The sequence below is a fragment of the Ruditapes philippinarum genome, unplaced genomic scaffold (genome assembly GCF_026571515.1).
Source record: "Ruditapes philippinarum isolate M1 unplaced genomic scaffold, ASM2657151v2 ctg3392_1_1_1_1, whole genome shotgun sequence".
In the NCBI taxonomy this organism is placed as follows: Eukaryota; Metazoa; Mollusca; class Bivalvia; order Venerida; family Veneridae; genus Ruditapes; species Ruditapes philippinarum.
This window is the reverse complement of record NW_026867191.1, coordinates 68,932-84,593: the sequence shown is the minus strand read 5'-3', so window position 1 is coordinate 84,593 and position 15,662 is coordinate 68,932. Positions and strand designations below refer to the sequence as shown.

At 34.1% G+C, this 15,662-nt stretch overlaps 1 protein-coding gene across 1 annotated transcript in view; it reads left to right on the top strand.

The window, feature by feature from the left end:
• LOC132735209 (dynactin subunit 1-like) overlaps window positions 1-14,551 on the top strand; it is a 79,162-nt gene extending 64,611 nt beyond the window's left edge. The window contains 8 exon segments of the mRNA XM_060722148.1: window positions 867-1,009; window positions 1,985-2,124; window positions 2,806-2,879; window positions 5,250-5,321; window positions 6,610-6,762; window positions 9,968-10,117; window positions 11,745-11,840; window positions 12,347-14,551. Coding sequence (XP_060578131.1) covers window positions 867-1,009; window positions 1,985-2,124; window positions 2,806-2,879; window positions 5,250-5,321; window positions 6,610-6,762; window positions 9,968-10,117; window positions 11,745-11,840; window positions 12,347-12,484 — 966 coding nt within the window. The 3' untranslated portion in view covers window positions 12,485-14,551.
• Window positions 14,552-15,662: the final 1,111 nt, after the last annotated feature.

The following is a 15,662-nucleotide window of genomic DNA, read 5'->3' as shown; positions in this document are numbered from 1 at the left end:
ATATCCAGTTGTTAATATATAACATTCCTTGGAAAAGGTTAGTGCATACTTGAAACTAATAAGCCTTTAATAAAAAATTTAAACTTATTCCATTATTGTCATGTGTTCAACTCGTATTAATTGGTGTAGATATTTTATTCATGTTGAAATTTCTACCATATATTTGGTATATGGTATATGTTTGGTTCCCTTTAGTGCATATATGCTACTTAAGGTATGCTTTCATTGTTAGATGAGACAATTTTAATATTTTTGCCTCAGATATTTATATGAACATTAAAACATTGCCCTGTGTGACACCTAACCTTTTGATCTGCCAGTGAAGGCAGAAAGTCCCCCTTACCACTTTACCATGTATCCAGGGGACTTTGAAAACTAACCCTGGCCCCACCATCAAACTCCCATCCATCCCATGTACAAATAAAAGTAGAAAACATTTTTCAATAAACTCTATCATATCACTACATTTAGCAGCCAGTTTATCCTTCCTGCATACATATTTAAGGCTACCACCATTAATTGACTTATATTTTAGATATTTGATGTGTTGGTATCTTCCATTGGGCCATAATTCTTTGATTGGGTTTCTTGGCAATTAAGTTTAAGTTAAGTTTCTTAAAATAGATTTTCCTATTTTTCCTCATTGAAAAGCATTGTACTAAGCATACATAGTCAAAGCAACATTGATTTATTGGTACAAGTTTATAGGCTTTTGCCTGAATTTAGGTTTTTGCTACTCTTGAAACTTCTAATTTTCTATATAAAACCCAGTTGAACTACATTTGTAATACTAATTCAGGGTTTTCAGATATTTTTAACTTGTACCCATGCATGCATCATTCTTACTGATATACTTGTTGTTACAGCAAGAGGAACTTAGTGAGCAACAGGTGCGTATAGGACTGGTAGAGAAGAAACTAGAGACGGCCTCAAAAGATGCCGAAGACAAGGTGGACAATGTACAGAGAAAACTTGAAGATGCTCAGAATCTACTGAGGAAGAAAGAGAAGTATGTGTTACAGTTTTAGATTATACATTTGACAGTTTCAAAAATGCAAATTGGCATCCGGGCAGTCTGATCAGGATCCATGCTGTTCGCTATCAGTTTCTCTACTTGTAATAGGGTTGGTAAGCGAACAGCAGGCTGGTCTGGATCCATGCTGGTCGCAAACTCATTATGTTGGTTTTGTCGTGACACGGTTCATTTGAGTGTTGAGGATGTGCTTGCCAGAAATTGATAGACATAGGCTTATTTTACTTCATGAAAAATTGAAGAGTAGTTAAATATCGGTCTGTGGTATTAAAGCTGCATGCCTCCAGATGAGTCAAAACATTTCAAGACAATATAGCTTGAGAAGAAAAGTTAAAGATTCAAGTAATAATTTACTAATAAATTATGTGCGATTTAATGACTAATTTTTCAGAACTTATCACCATGTTTCTACTGCGTTACTAGAGCAATAAGGGCTATTTTTGTATATTTTGACCTTTAGTTGGTTATTTTCTGGATTGTAGGCACTGTTTTCAACATGTAAATTAATATCTTTGTTCACTTCACAATATTTTACTTTTTAAATATTTTTTCAAAATGTTCATGAAAATAAGCATGAATCTGGAGGTATACTGCTTTAAACATATCTATACCAAAAGTATTCATTGATTGTTCCATGGTGTGTCAGTTACTTATATTTGAACTTGCATTGTTTTTTTTAATGCCCAGGGGCTGGGGGGATAATTTGAACTTGCATTGTTTTTTTTAATGCCCAGGGGCTGGGGGGATAATTTGAACTTGCATTGTTTTTTTTAATGCCCAGGGGCTGGGGGGATAAAGATTTGACCTTGTCAATATGACATGCTGGTCGTCTGCAGACTGACAAAACAGTGGTATGTGGGGGCATCTGAGCCCTATGGACACATTTCAAGTTTTTTATTTCTCTTCACAACAACCAGCTTTACTTTATATAACCCATGCATATGTTTTCAGGGAGTTTGAACAAACTATGGATGCCCTACAAGCTGACATAGATACATTGGAGCAAGAGAAACTAGAACTGAAGGAGAGGCTCAGTGTATTGTCTAAGAAAACATTACTTGAAGGACTCACAAGGCAGGCTGGGCAGTCAGGTATGTGTGCGAGTGATTTTGATTAATTTAGCACTTTTTTCATGAAATACGATTTTTCCTTTCAGTCATTTTCAGTAATTCAGTAATTTAGTAATTTTTTTTTCACCCTTACTTTTTTCATGGGAAGGCTTTTGATCACCCTGTTATTTTCTTGGAGGTCTTTTTCTTGCCCTATCATTTTCACTGGAGGGCTTTTAGTTGCCCTGTCATTTTTATTGGAGGGCTTTTATTTGCCCTGTCATTTTCACTTAAGAGCTTTTATTTGCCCTTTAATTTTCCTGGAGGGCTTTTATTTGTCCTGTCATTTTCATGGGAGGACTTCTGTTTGCCCAGTCACTTTCATTGGAAGCCTTTTGTCCCCCTTTCACTTGTTGGCTTTTGATACAATAATGAATGGGAGAGGGTCTTTATACAGCAGAAAAGCGGTTAAGCAGTAGAGGATATAATGATTAGGCAAAGTGAGTGACTGACTTAGATTAATGACCTATAAGACAGAAAAAATGATAAAACTTTCTCAGAGTTAATACTTTTATTAACAAGGCTGATTGGAAAGCCAAGGCTGCTTGTGAAATTTTTGAAAATATGTTACAAATGGGTCTTACTCCAAACAGTTTTGGCATCGTTTAGGTAAGTCTGCCAGGTTTTAAATGTTATTCAATTTGTTATAATTTCATTTCACAGCTGCAGCATCTTCTGGAACTCTGTCACCTAGTAGCAGTTTCTCTGTACAAGATTCACCAGCACTTCTTGCACAGGTAAGTTTTATAAAAAAAAAAGTGAGATAAAAGAAAACCACTTACAGTAGAACTTCGATAAGTCGATTTTCTCGATGTGTCGAAGTAAACTGAAAGTCCCGATTTTTTCCCTTATTTACTCCTTATAAAACCTATTTATGAGTCGAGATTTTATGTGTTGAATTTTTCGATGTGTCGAGGTTTTTTTGTGGTCGTATAGAATAAATCCAGTACAATTTACCACAAATTAGTTGAAGTTTCTTCGATTATTTTGACACCTTTGATGTCACACCTTTTCTGGCCGCGAAGACTATTTCAGATCAACTTTAGAGGCAGGTGTTAATAACACAGCCTAGTGTTCAAACAGCCTTTATATGCATTAAAATGTGTGAAAAAATGCTTTAATCGTTACTATTTTAATTGCTGTAGGGGTATTTGAAAGGACATGTAAACAGTAAGAAATATCATTTGAGTTCTTCCGTGACCCCGTGTCGCGTGATAATCACACGCGAAATATTTACTATAAGCTGGTTTAGTTATTGCAATTTTGTATTGTTATGCCTTTTGTAACTTCATTGTATACGTCAACATGTAGTCCAAATCATTAGCCTTGAAAAGTTATTTAACATGTCATATTAATCATTGTATAATGTAAAATATCAGATAAATGAATGAAAGAAAAACATGAAATAGGTTAAGTTATAGATCTTATAATTAGGACTAGTCACGGATTGAAATTTTGTCATGAAATTCGGACAGATTCATGAGTCGAAGTCCCGATGTGTCAAAGTTTTTACGCAAGTCCCTCCAACTTCGACTTACCGAAGTTCTACTGTAATTTGTTGTTGTTGTTTTTAGCTCACCTGTCACAAAGTGACAGGGTGAGCTTTTGTGATCGCTTTTCGTCCGGCGTCCGTCCGTCCGTAAACTTTTACTTTAAATGACATCTCCTCATAAACCACTAAGCCAATTTCATCCAAACTTCACAGGAATGTTCCTTTGGTGGTCACCTTTAAAAATTGTTCAAAGAATTTAATTCCATGCAGAACTCTGGTTGCCATGGCAACCAAAAGAAAAAACTTTAAATATCTTCTTTTAAAAAACCCAAAGAGCTAGAGCTTAGATATTTGGCATAAAACATTTTCTAGTGAGTGTCTCCCAAGTTTGTTCAAATAAAAGCCCTGGGGTCAAAATTGGCCCCGCCCCAGGGGGTCATTGATTTTCCCTATATGCATATAGTAAAAACCAAAAAAATCTTCTTTTAAAGAACCCATTGAGCTAGAGCTAAGATATTTAGCATGAAACATCTTCTAATGGGTGTCTACCAAGTTTGTTCAAATAAAAGCCCTGGGGTCAAAATTGGCCCCGCCCCAGGGGGTCATTGATTTTCCCTATATGCATATAGTAAAAACTTGAAAAATCTTCTTTTAAAGAACCCAAAGAGCTAGAGCTAAGATATTTAGCATGAAACATCTTCTAATGGGTGTCTACAAAGTTTGTTCAAATAAGAGCCCTGGGGTCAAAATTGGTCCCGCCCCGGGGGTCATTGATTTTCCTTATATGTGTATGGCAAAAACTTAAAAATCTTCTTTGAAAAAACCCAAATAGCAACAATTTAGATATTAAGAATGAAACATCTTCTAGTAAGTGTCTACAAAGTTTGTTCAAATAAAAGCCCTTGGGTTAAAACTGGCCCCGCCCCAGAGGTGTCATTGTTTTTAACTATATGTGTATAGAAAAAACTTAAAAAATCTTCTTTTAAGAAACCAAATGAGCTAGAGGTTAGATTTTAAGCAGGAAACATATTTTTTTTGGTGTCTACCAAGTTTGTCCAAATAAAAGCCCTTGGGTTTAAATGGGCCCTGCCAAGGGGGGGGGGGGGGGGGGGTGCGGAGGTCATTGTTTTTCATTATATGTGTTTAGTAAAAACTTAACATCATGAAACATCTTCTAATGGGTGTCTTCCAAGTTTGCTCAAATAAAAGCCCTGGGGTTTAAACTGGCCCCGCTCCGGGGGCCTATATACAGGTGAGCGACCTCAGGGCCATCATGGCCCTCTTGTTTACAGAATTTTTTGAATTTCAGGATAATGTTTAAACAGTCATAGCCAATTTGAGTTAAAACAATTTAACATTATATTTATTAGTGTTTTTTAGACTTTATATGCTGAATTTGTGTTATGGATTTGCCAAGCTTTGAATTTGGAGCAGTTCATTCAAACTTGAAGGGATTTCAATATCAAAATACAAATTGAGAGACCAATAGTATATATATTGTACTATAAAAGCCTGGTCAGACTGCATTGATATTCAGGCTGGCCTGGCTCTATACTGTTGGTAAAGAGTTCAAAGGAATAAAGGGTTTAAGGATAATTTTATTTCTGTATTTCAGATTGATTCATTAAAGGAAGCTCTTCATAATGTGAAGGGAGATAATCTTAGACTGAAGGCAGATTCTATGAGGGTAAGGCATTGTTGCTTATTCCAAAATATGTTGTGTATGTAATACATGTATAATAATATCTGTTTGGCAAACAGCTGGCTTTTGAAAAAAAATCGACAATACCACTGTGTGGTAAAACTCATTGTAAATAATTGACCTGCGTCATGACAAAACCAACATAATGGGTTTGCGACCAGCATGGATCCAGACCAGCCTGCGCATCCGCGCAGTCTGATCAGGATCTATGCTGTTCGCTTACCAACTCTATTACAAGTAGAGAAACTGATAGCAAACAGCATGGATCCTGATCAGACTGTGCTGATGCGCAGGCTGGTCTGGATCCATGCTGGTCGCAAATGCATAACGTTGGTTTTGTCGTGACGCGGCTCATATGAAGGTAGATAGGGTTTTGGTACCATGAAGTGGATTTAGGTAAGATTTATATAAGTTGCAAGGACTTGTTTAACAGTCAAGCATAGGGAAGTATGTGCAAAGTAACGAGATACTTGTTTTGTATTAAAATGTAAAGAAATTATGTCCCTTTCTTTACGTTTTAAATTGGGCTGCAAATTTAAGGGCTGAGAAAAATGAGCAGGTAAACAACAACTGGAACAATGTGCTGAGAAATCTTTTCAGTGGCTGAGCTATGTCTCTTGAGTGATGTGGCTGAATACTTGTCTTAAAGGGGTATTCTGGCAAAATAATGACAAACATTTTAAAATGATCTTAAGTACTCAAATCGCTCTAAAATGGCATTTTTTAAAGTTCCAGCATGAATTTTGTTTAAATTCTATATATTTTGGGTTTGAAGCATAAATATATCTGTTTATGTTGAACAAAATATAGACGCCAATAGAATCACTGAATAGTTTTAAAACAAGTCATGTGACTTGAACAAACCCTTGAAGTTACAATAACAGATATTGTGGATATTGTATGATTGAAACAAGTCTAAGTCATTCATTTGACATGTTCTTTAACATTTCCAGAGTGCACTGAGACAAATATTGTGAAATCCTAGCGCTCAAACCTGACCCACGTGGGTCAAATTAGGAAACCACCATTTTATTCTTTATAGGGAGAAAAGTTTTGGTTTTTTGAGTCATTTTGAGGGCATTTGCAGAATAATAAATGAAAAATTTAAAACTAAGAAATGAAAATTTTACCTGTGTCTCCCTTTAAACATAAGTAAGATACCGTTATGTCCTGAACTGGGGCGAACTTTTTCGCCACAAAGAAAGATACATGTATGTCATTAAATGTTACACTTGTATTTTTTTGAACAACTTAGCTTTAAATATTATTCAAGGACCAGATGGCCAGATTACCACCGTTACGTGTTCCCAAGAGACAGATAGGAAAAGCGCGGCAGACATGCGTTGAACTACCAGAACTGCCAACGGGTGTACCAGGAAAGATTGAGCTCGGTAGTCTTACCAAACAAACATCAGACTTACTCAATGTAAATAATTGTTTTTGTTTTTCTGTTGTTTTTAGCTCGACTATTCGAAGAATATGAGAGCTATTGTAGTCGCCCCGGCGTCGGCGTCCGCGTCGGCGTCTGCGTTGGTTAAAGTTTTTTGTAAAGTCAAATATCTCAATTATTACTTGAGATATTCAATTGAAACTTACAATACTTATTTATAGTAACAAGGTACATCAGATAGACAAGTTTGATAACTCTGCCTACAATATTGACAGAATTATGCCCCTTTTTAACTTAGAAATTTTGGTTAAAGTTTTTTGTAAAGTCAAATATCTCAATTATTTCTTGAGATATTCAATTGAAACTTACAATACTTATTTATAGTAACAAGGTACATCAGATTGGCAAGTTGGATAACTCTGCCTACAATATTGACAGAATTATGCCCCTTTTTAACTTAGAAATTTTGGTTAAAGTTTTTTGTAAAGTCAAATATCTCAATTATTCCTTGAGATATTCAATTGAAACTTACAATACTTATTTATAGTAACAAGGTACATCAGATTGACAAGTTTGATAACTCTGCCTACAATATTGACAGAATTTTGCCCCTTTGGAACTTAGAAATTGTGGTTAAAGTTTTTTTGTAAAGTCAAATATCTCAATTATTGCTTGAGATATTCAATTGAAAATTAAAATGCTTTTTTAGCTCGACTATTCGAAGAATATGAGAGCTATTGTAGTCGCCCCGGCGTCGGCGTCCGCGTCGGCGTCTGCGTTGGTTAAAGTTTTTTGTAAAGTCAAATATCTCAATTATTGCTTGAGATATTCAATTGAAACTTACAATACTTATTTATAGTAACAAGGTACATCAGATTGACAAGTTGGATAACTCTACCTACAATATTGACAGAATTATGCCCCTTTTTAACATAGAAATTTTGGTTAAAGTTTTTTGTAAAGTCAAATATCTCAATTATTGTTTGAGATATTCAATTGAAACTTACAATACTTATTTATAGTAATAAGGTACATCAAATTGACAAGTTGGATAACTCTGCCTACAATATTGACAGAATTATGCCCCTTTTTAACTTAGAAATTTTGGTTAAAGTTTTTTGTTAAGTCAAATATCTCAATTATTGCTTGAGATATTCAATTGAAACTTACAATACTTATTTATAGTAACAAGGTACATCAGATTGACAAGTTGGATAACTCTGCCTACAATATTGACAGAATTATGCCCCTTTGAAACTTAGAAATTTTGGTTAAATATTTTTTGTAAAGTCAAATATCTCAATTATTGCTTGAGATATTCAATTGAAATTTACAACACTTTTTTATAGTAACAATGTACATCATTTTGCAAAATTGCATAACTCTGTCTGCAATATTTGCAGAATTATTTGCCCCTTTGAAACTTAGAAATTTTGGTTAAAGGTTTAAGGTCTTCAAAGATATTAACTTGAAACTTTACACATGTACTTAGGGTCATAATTTGAGGGTCATAATTGTATGTCACTGACCAAGTTCCATAACTCTATCTTGCATTAAGGCTGATTCATATCCCCTTTTCTACTTAGTCTCTTGGTTAATGTTTACATGCAAGTTTTACATATCTCAATAACTATTAAAGATATTTATTTAAAACTTCACATATGCATTTAGGGTCAGAATTGTAGGTCACTGACAAAGATCCATAATTCTATCTTGCATTTAGGCTGATTTTTCTTCCCCTTTTCAACTTAGAAATTCATGATAAAGTTTTGCTTGTAAGCTGTTAGCTCCATAACTACTGAAGGGTTTGTGCCTTTTTTGGGACAACTTTATGCATTCATAATAATAAAGAAGTGATTTACTTGATAAAACATCTTAATAACAAGCCTTTGTACCTTTTCTGTCAAATTTATGTATTAATAGGTAATGAGTATTATTATATTCAATAAAACACCCTAATGTCCTTCCAAATAGTCAAGCCAATACTGTATAATTAGACTTCCTCTAAGGCCTATAACATGAATTTATAAAAAAAGATTAGCCCTTTGGTGAACTTAGAAAATTTAACATTATCAAGGCTCTTTTACTATCAAGCACTTAGAATAGTCGAGCGTGCTGTCCTACCGACAGCTCTTGTTATAGTAACAATGTACATCAGTTTGCAAAATTGCATAACTCTGCCTGCAATATTTGCAGAATTATTTGCCCCTTTGAAACTTAGAAATTTTGGTTAAAGGCTAAAGGTCTTCAAAGATATTTACTTGAAACTTTACACATGCACTTAGGGTCATAATTGGAGGGTCATTATTGTATGTCACTGACCAAGTTCCATAACTCTATCTTGCATTAAGGCTGATTCATATCCCCTTTTCTACTTAGTCTCTTGGTTAATGTTTACATGCAAGTTTTACATATCTCCATAACTATTAAAGATATTTATTTAAAACTTCACATATGCATTTAGGGTCATAATTGTAGGTCACTGACAAAGATCCATAATTCTATCTTGCATTTAGGCTGATTTTTCTCCCCTTTTTCAACTTAGAAATTCATTTGTAAGCTGTTATCTCAATAACTACTGAAGGGTTTGTGCCTTTTTTGGGACAATTTTATGCATTCATAATAATAAAGCAGTGATTTACTTGATAAAACATCTTAATAACAAGCCTTTGTACCTTTTCTGTCAAATTTATGTATTCATAGGTAATTAGTATTATTATACTCAATAAAACACCCTTGTGACATTACCTTCCGAATAGTCAAGCCAATACTGTTTAATTAGACTCTCTCTAAGGCCTATAACAAGAATTTATAAAAAAAATTAGCCCTTTTGTAAACTTAAAAAATTTAACAATATCAAGGCTCTTTTACTATCAAGCACTTAGAATAGTCGAGCGTGCTGTCCTACAGACAGCTCTTGTTATATTTATTTTGCAGGAAAACATTAATCATTAAGTACTGTAGATTTTCGTGTAAAAACTGCATTGAAGTGTAAACATCAACATGAATATTTACAGTGTATGTTATAGTAATATCAATGAATTAATTGTCACCTTAGTGCAATAAGTGATTAACTCCTATTAAATTTAGAAGGACTTATTCCGTTATTGCACTAAAGTGACGTTAAATAAATAAATGTTTGATGTTATTATCTCTCTTAAACTTTGATCTTGTATATACATGTACATTATATGGAAGAAGCACGGAGAAAAAAAAAAACTTGATGAAATTTATATTACAGACTGTTCATAAGATGAGTGCTTGCCCGAAGGTTATTGACATCAGTAAGAGGAAGCCTGGAACCGACCCAGTATCTATGGTAACCAACCCACAACAACAACTTGTACGCAACACTGCCAACCTAACAGTTCTAGAAAAGAAAACACAAGAGGTATGGTTTAATATCGGGCAAAATATTGTTTATTATAATCTGAGGTTACACACAATTTCCAACTTCTAAAGTATTCAGGTACAAAAAGCTTTGCTACAGGCCTATTTTCTGTTTCCCATGCAAGTCAACTGGCCTTTGTTTTGAATTTTTAATGCTAGTGCAATAGTTATTGTTATATGATTTTGTTTGAAACAGACCTTACACTTACAGGAATTGATTAAAATGACGTTAAAGGTCAGATAAAAGTAGTACATGTATAGCGGGCACTGTTACATTTTTGTTAGACTGATAAAATTTAGCGGCATGTAACCATAAAAATAATCTACAAAAACACAATACCATCATTTTATAGTACATTTTATTAGCTCACCTGTCACTTTGTGACAGGGTGAGCTTTTGTGATCGCTTTTCGTCCGGCGTCCGTAAACGTTTACTTTAAATGACATCTCCTCATAAACCACTAAGCCAATTTCATCCAAACTTAACAGGAATGTTCCTTTGGTGATCTACTTTGAAAATTGTTCAAAGAATTTAATTCCATGCAGAACTCTGGTTGCCATGGCAACCAAATGAAAAAACTTTAAATATCTTCTTCTAAAAAAGCCAAAGAGCTAGAGCTTAGATATTTGGCATGAAACATCTTCTAGTGAGTGTCTACCAAGTTTGTTCAAATAAAAGCCCTGGGGTCAAAATTGGCCCCGCCCTAGGGGTTCATTGATTTTCCCTATATGTAAATAGTAAAAACTTAAAAAATCTTCTTTTAAAGAACCCAAAGAGCTAGAGCTAAGATATTTAGCATGAAACATCTTCTAATGGGTGTCTACAAAGTTTGTTCAAATAAAAGCCCTGGGGTTAAAATTGGCCCCGCCCCAGGGGGTCATTGATTTTTCCTATATGCATATAGTAAAAACTTAAAAATCTTCTTTTAAAGAACCCAAAGAGCTAGAGCTAAGATATTTAGCATGAAACATGTTCTAATGGATGTCTACCAAGTTTGTTCAAATAAGAGCCCTGGGGTCAAAATTGGCCCCGCCCCGGGGGACATTGATTTTCCTTATATGTGTATAGCAAAAACTTAAAAATCTTCTTCGAAAAAACCCGAATAGCTAGAGTGTAGATATTAAGCGTGAAACATCTTCTAGTAAGTGCCTACAAAGATTGTTCAAATAAAAGCCCTGGGGTCAAAACTGGCCCTGCCCCAGGGGTGTCATTGTTTTTAAATATATGTGTAAAGAAAAAACTTAAAAAACTTCTTTCAAAAAATCCAACGAGCTAGACCTTTGATGTCTAGCATGAAACATCTTCTAATGGGTGTCTACCAAGTTTGTTCAAATAAAAGCCATGGGGTTTAAACTGGCCCCGTTCCGGGGGGCCTATATACAGGTGAGCAACTTCAGGGCCATCATGGCCCTCTTGTTAGTATTTTTGTTATTAAACAATAAATATCCTTCAGATCCAAGTTGACCTTCCATTCAGCTCCAAACATTGAATTGACCTCAGCCTTCAGCTTTGGTTCGTTAAATGTTTGTTGGATGACTAAACATCACTATGATTCTATGAGGCCTATAGTGCTTTGTACTATTTCTTAATTGATAAATATGTTATCAATACTTTTATTTGATTTCAGTTACAAGTACAAGTAACAATGTTATTAGCTGCAAATAGAACAGGTGGACAGGTCAGGACAGACTTCTCCGTCTTCCCAACCCCAGAGTTTGCCAGGGTACGTTTGTATGATTTTACAGGGGAAACAATGATATTGTTTAGATGTGAAGAAATTAACCACCCAAGCTGGCAGTCTTCGTGGTCAATTTCTTCATATCAGATGAATAGCCTAAGAATAACCTGCACACCAATATTATTTCATAAATAAAGAAACAACAAACAAACAGTCTGTAAAATTAAATTTTGATAGAGTAATAACTGTGAATATCTGCAACACAGGAATGTGAAAATAACGAAAGAGCAAAAGCAACACAAAAAATTTCTTTTGCAAGTTGTTGTTTCCTTGAGCAAGAAATTACATGCATTACTTTACTAAGTACTGGTTGGTTCCAGGAACAGATTTGAGAGTGTTGCAATAAGCTTATAGTTTCCAACACAATCAAACTAAAAGAAATTTGCATATAAACTTAAAAGGTCATCTTAAATGTGATGATATAGTACTATTACCTTATGGTCATGATGAGTTGTAAAATTCACCTGTGTTTTTATTATTTCCATTTCCAGGTGTTACATGAGAAGACAAAAGATAGTATTCTGGTTGGGCGCGTCAAAGTTCCGGCTACTGGAGGCAAGGGGCAGATAATTCCGATAAATATACAACCAAACCAATTACAAAGTCTTCATGCTAGGCTAGTCACGTGATTCATTGTGCAATATAATTATATAGACTTATATTACAAAAATGTACCTTTTTTTTTCTCCTATTTCAGTACTTGTATATAATTACAGTACTATTATTTAACTAAAATATTCACTTAAAGAGGTTTTTCTTTTGGTGTCAGTTTCTCTAATAACATAATATTGATAGTGGTATTATATAGATTATTTTGAATTTTAAACCTTGTCAAAATAACATTCTCTCCTTTTTGGCTATGTTTTGACCATATTTGAAATAAGTGTAAATAATTATTGTTATCAAATTGTTTTGACATGTTTTTGAATTAATTTGAATTATAAAACTGTTTGATTGCAAAAGATAAGGGCATTTTTAACCAAAAATTGAAGACCATATATGAGCCGCGTCACGACAAAACCAACATAGTGCATTTTCGACCAGCATGGATCCAGACCAGCCTGCGCATCCGCGCAGTCTGATCAGGATCCATGCTGTTCGCTATCAGTTACTCTACTTGTAATCACCCATTATGTTGGTTTTGTCATGGCGCGGCTCATATGAAATTTCCTTGTAGACTCACATATTTGTTACCTACAAAACCATGATACCATACTGTGATAGGTTGAAAAACCTTTATTCTAGGAACCTTTTTTTTTCTTCAAATATTTACAAGGACCTGTTTGTGTGTGATTTATGAAAAAAGTGCTTTATTGTGATATAAAGAAACATCATTTGGGGAGAAAAAAACCAAATCTAAACTAATAAGCTCTAATTAATTATTTGATATTTATGTATGGAATTGTTAAAACATAGTTAACTTCCAGTTATTATGTGGAAATAAAATCATTTTATTATTACCATAATAAATAAATGTATCTTTAATAAGGACAGGAAGTTTACAATATATTACATACCCAGATCGGGATGAAACCACTTATCATTTTAAAATAATGTTTCAAAATATGTGTTGACTGAATAGTGACCAGTGCAGACAATAATCAGGCAACTCGCATGTGCGGACTGATCTTGGTCTGCACCTTTGGTCCGCTAGCCACCTGCTGGCTGAGGGTTAAAGTTTAAGTGATCAAAAATGCTGATGGACCTGTATACGTTTAACTCTGGTATGACTGTATGTTAGTTAAGAGATTACATTCAACCTATTACTAGTATATGTAAGTTTATTTAAGCACCATTTAAAAATGTGTTCATACTTTATTTATTCATCAGCATTTTATGTCAATAATTGACCTTTACAGTCAAGCAGACCAAATGTCTCCCATCTTAGTTCGTTTTATTTTGTTTTATATTTGAGGACAGATATCTCAAGGGTTGCAAAACTACTGTAAGTCCTTATATAATTCATATAAGTTGCTATAGTTTTGCAGTCAACCCTTGATCTCGCAAGTTTCTATGAACAATTTTGTGAAACTACATATCTGGCCCACTGCAGGTTTCAAATTTTACTTTTACGGTGCCCAAAACAAATTTTCAATATTTTGCAAGAACTGTTCGATTTTAATGTCTTGCAAATTCTGGTTAATTTTTTTCGGGTCAAATATTGACATTATTTATATGTATAGTGAATTTCTCTTTAAAGGAATTCTATATACTGGTACTTTTGTTTTTGAAGTTAATCTTAAGCCATATTGCTTCTTAGATTTAATTATGCAGTGTAGGGCTTTTCCTTTTACATCTGTATAATCAATATCCAGCCTTACATTTGATTGGCTTATCAAAATTTAAAATAGACCAATGATAGAGCTGCAGTGATAATGAACTGGTATGTAATTTATATACATGCGCAATTTGCTTTATTTTGTTGTGAGTTTTTCAGCAGATCAGTTTTTGTTTGTGTTATTGCAACTTAATGTTTAAAGATATTTATTAAAGCATATGTTAGTTATTTGGTTCCTCTAGTAGTATCGTGTAAGTCATGTTTAACAACAAAATTTGTTTTAATTAGGTCGGTCATGAGCTTCTATTGTTCAAAGGGGATATTAGCATGTGGTGATATTTAATTGGTGAAAGTGCTTTCAATATTAATGGAAACGTTGCTTCTATGTTGTCCTTAATAAAGAGTTAAAAAAATAATACAGACTAGTTTGTTTTGATTGTTTACCATCTGACATCTTTGTTTCAAACAGTGACATACTAGTAAATATTAGAATGACAACCTAATGTGACATAATAATTGACTTGCATGAAGAAATGTGAACTGGTTTCTAAATGCATCTCAGGTGAGCGATCCAGGGCCATCGTGACATTCTTGGTAGATGAACAGGTTTAATACCTTATATTGCTTAAGGTAATTTCATTGTTATAGACAAACTAAGGAATTACGAATATTTGTTTTCCCCCAGCTAATCCATAGGTACAAGTAAAAATACAGTTACAGTTTTCGAAAATAAGTGCAGCAGATTGTCTAATCTATTGTGATGGGTTGTGCATGGTGTAGCTATAATGGTAAAGATTTTATTGTACCAACGGATTAGCTTGCTAAGTTCCTTCTAGTGGTTTTAATGCTTTTTGAAGGGTGAGCATTTAGTCGCTGCTTTGTCCGTCCGTCCGCTATTCTTGTCCGGGACATAACTTTGAAACAACAAGAGGTATCAACATGAATCATTGTAGGAAGATAGATCTCATTGAGTAGAAGTGCAGTGCAAAAGAACCATAACTCTCTTACCTGATTTTGGAGTTATTGCCCTTTGTTCATTTTAACACGTTGAACTTTGTCCGGGACATAACTCTTAAACCATAACAGAAATCAACGTGAAACATTGTAGGTAGATAGATCTCATTGAGAAGAAGTGCAGTGCAAAAGAACCATAACTCTCCTTTGCTTAATTTTGAAGTTATTGCCCTCTGTTCATTTTTACACTTAGAACTTTGTCTGTGACATAACTCTGACACTTCAAAAGGTATACTTTCCTTTGTCCAAAACCTATTCGGGGAGCGTTATGTATAAATCTTGAGGCAATTTAGGTGTTTTCTTCAACATGTTCAATTCATCATATTTATAAATAAATGTATTACTTTTAGCACGCTGAATGACTTTCAAGTGACCAAAAGTACCTTTTATTGATAAAAATTGGGGGGAAAACTTTTCATTATTTTATTGCAAATTCTTCTTATCACTTGCTTCTCACTGCTTTGGATTAAAATCACGCCAATGATTCTTTAAATGAATTCGTCCTGTTTTGAATT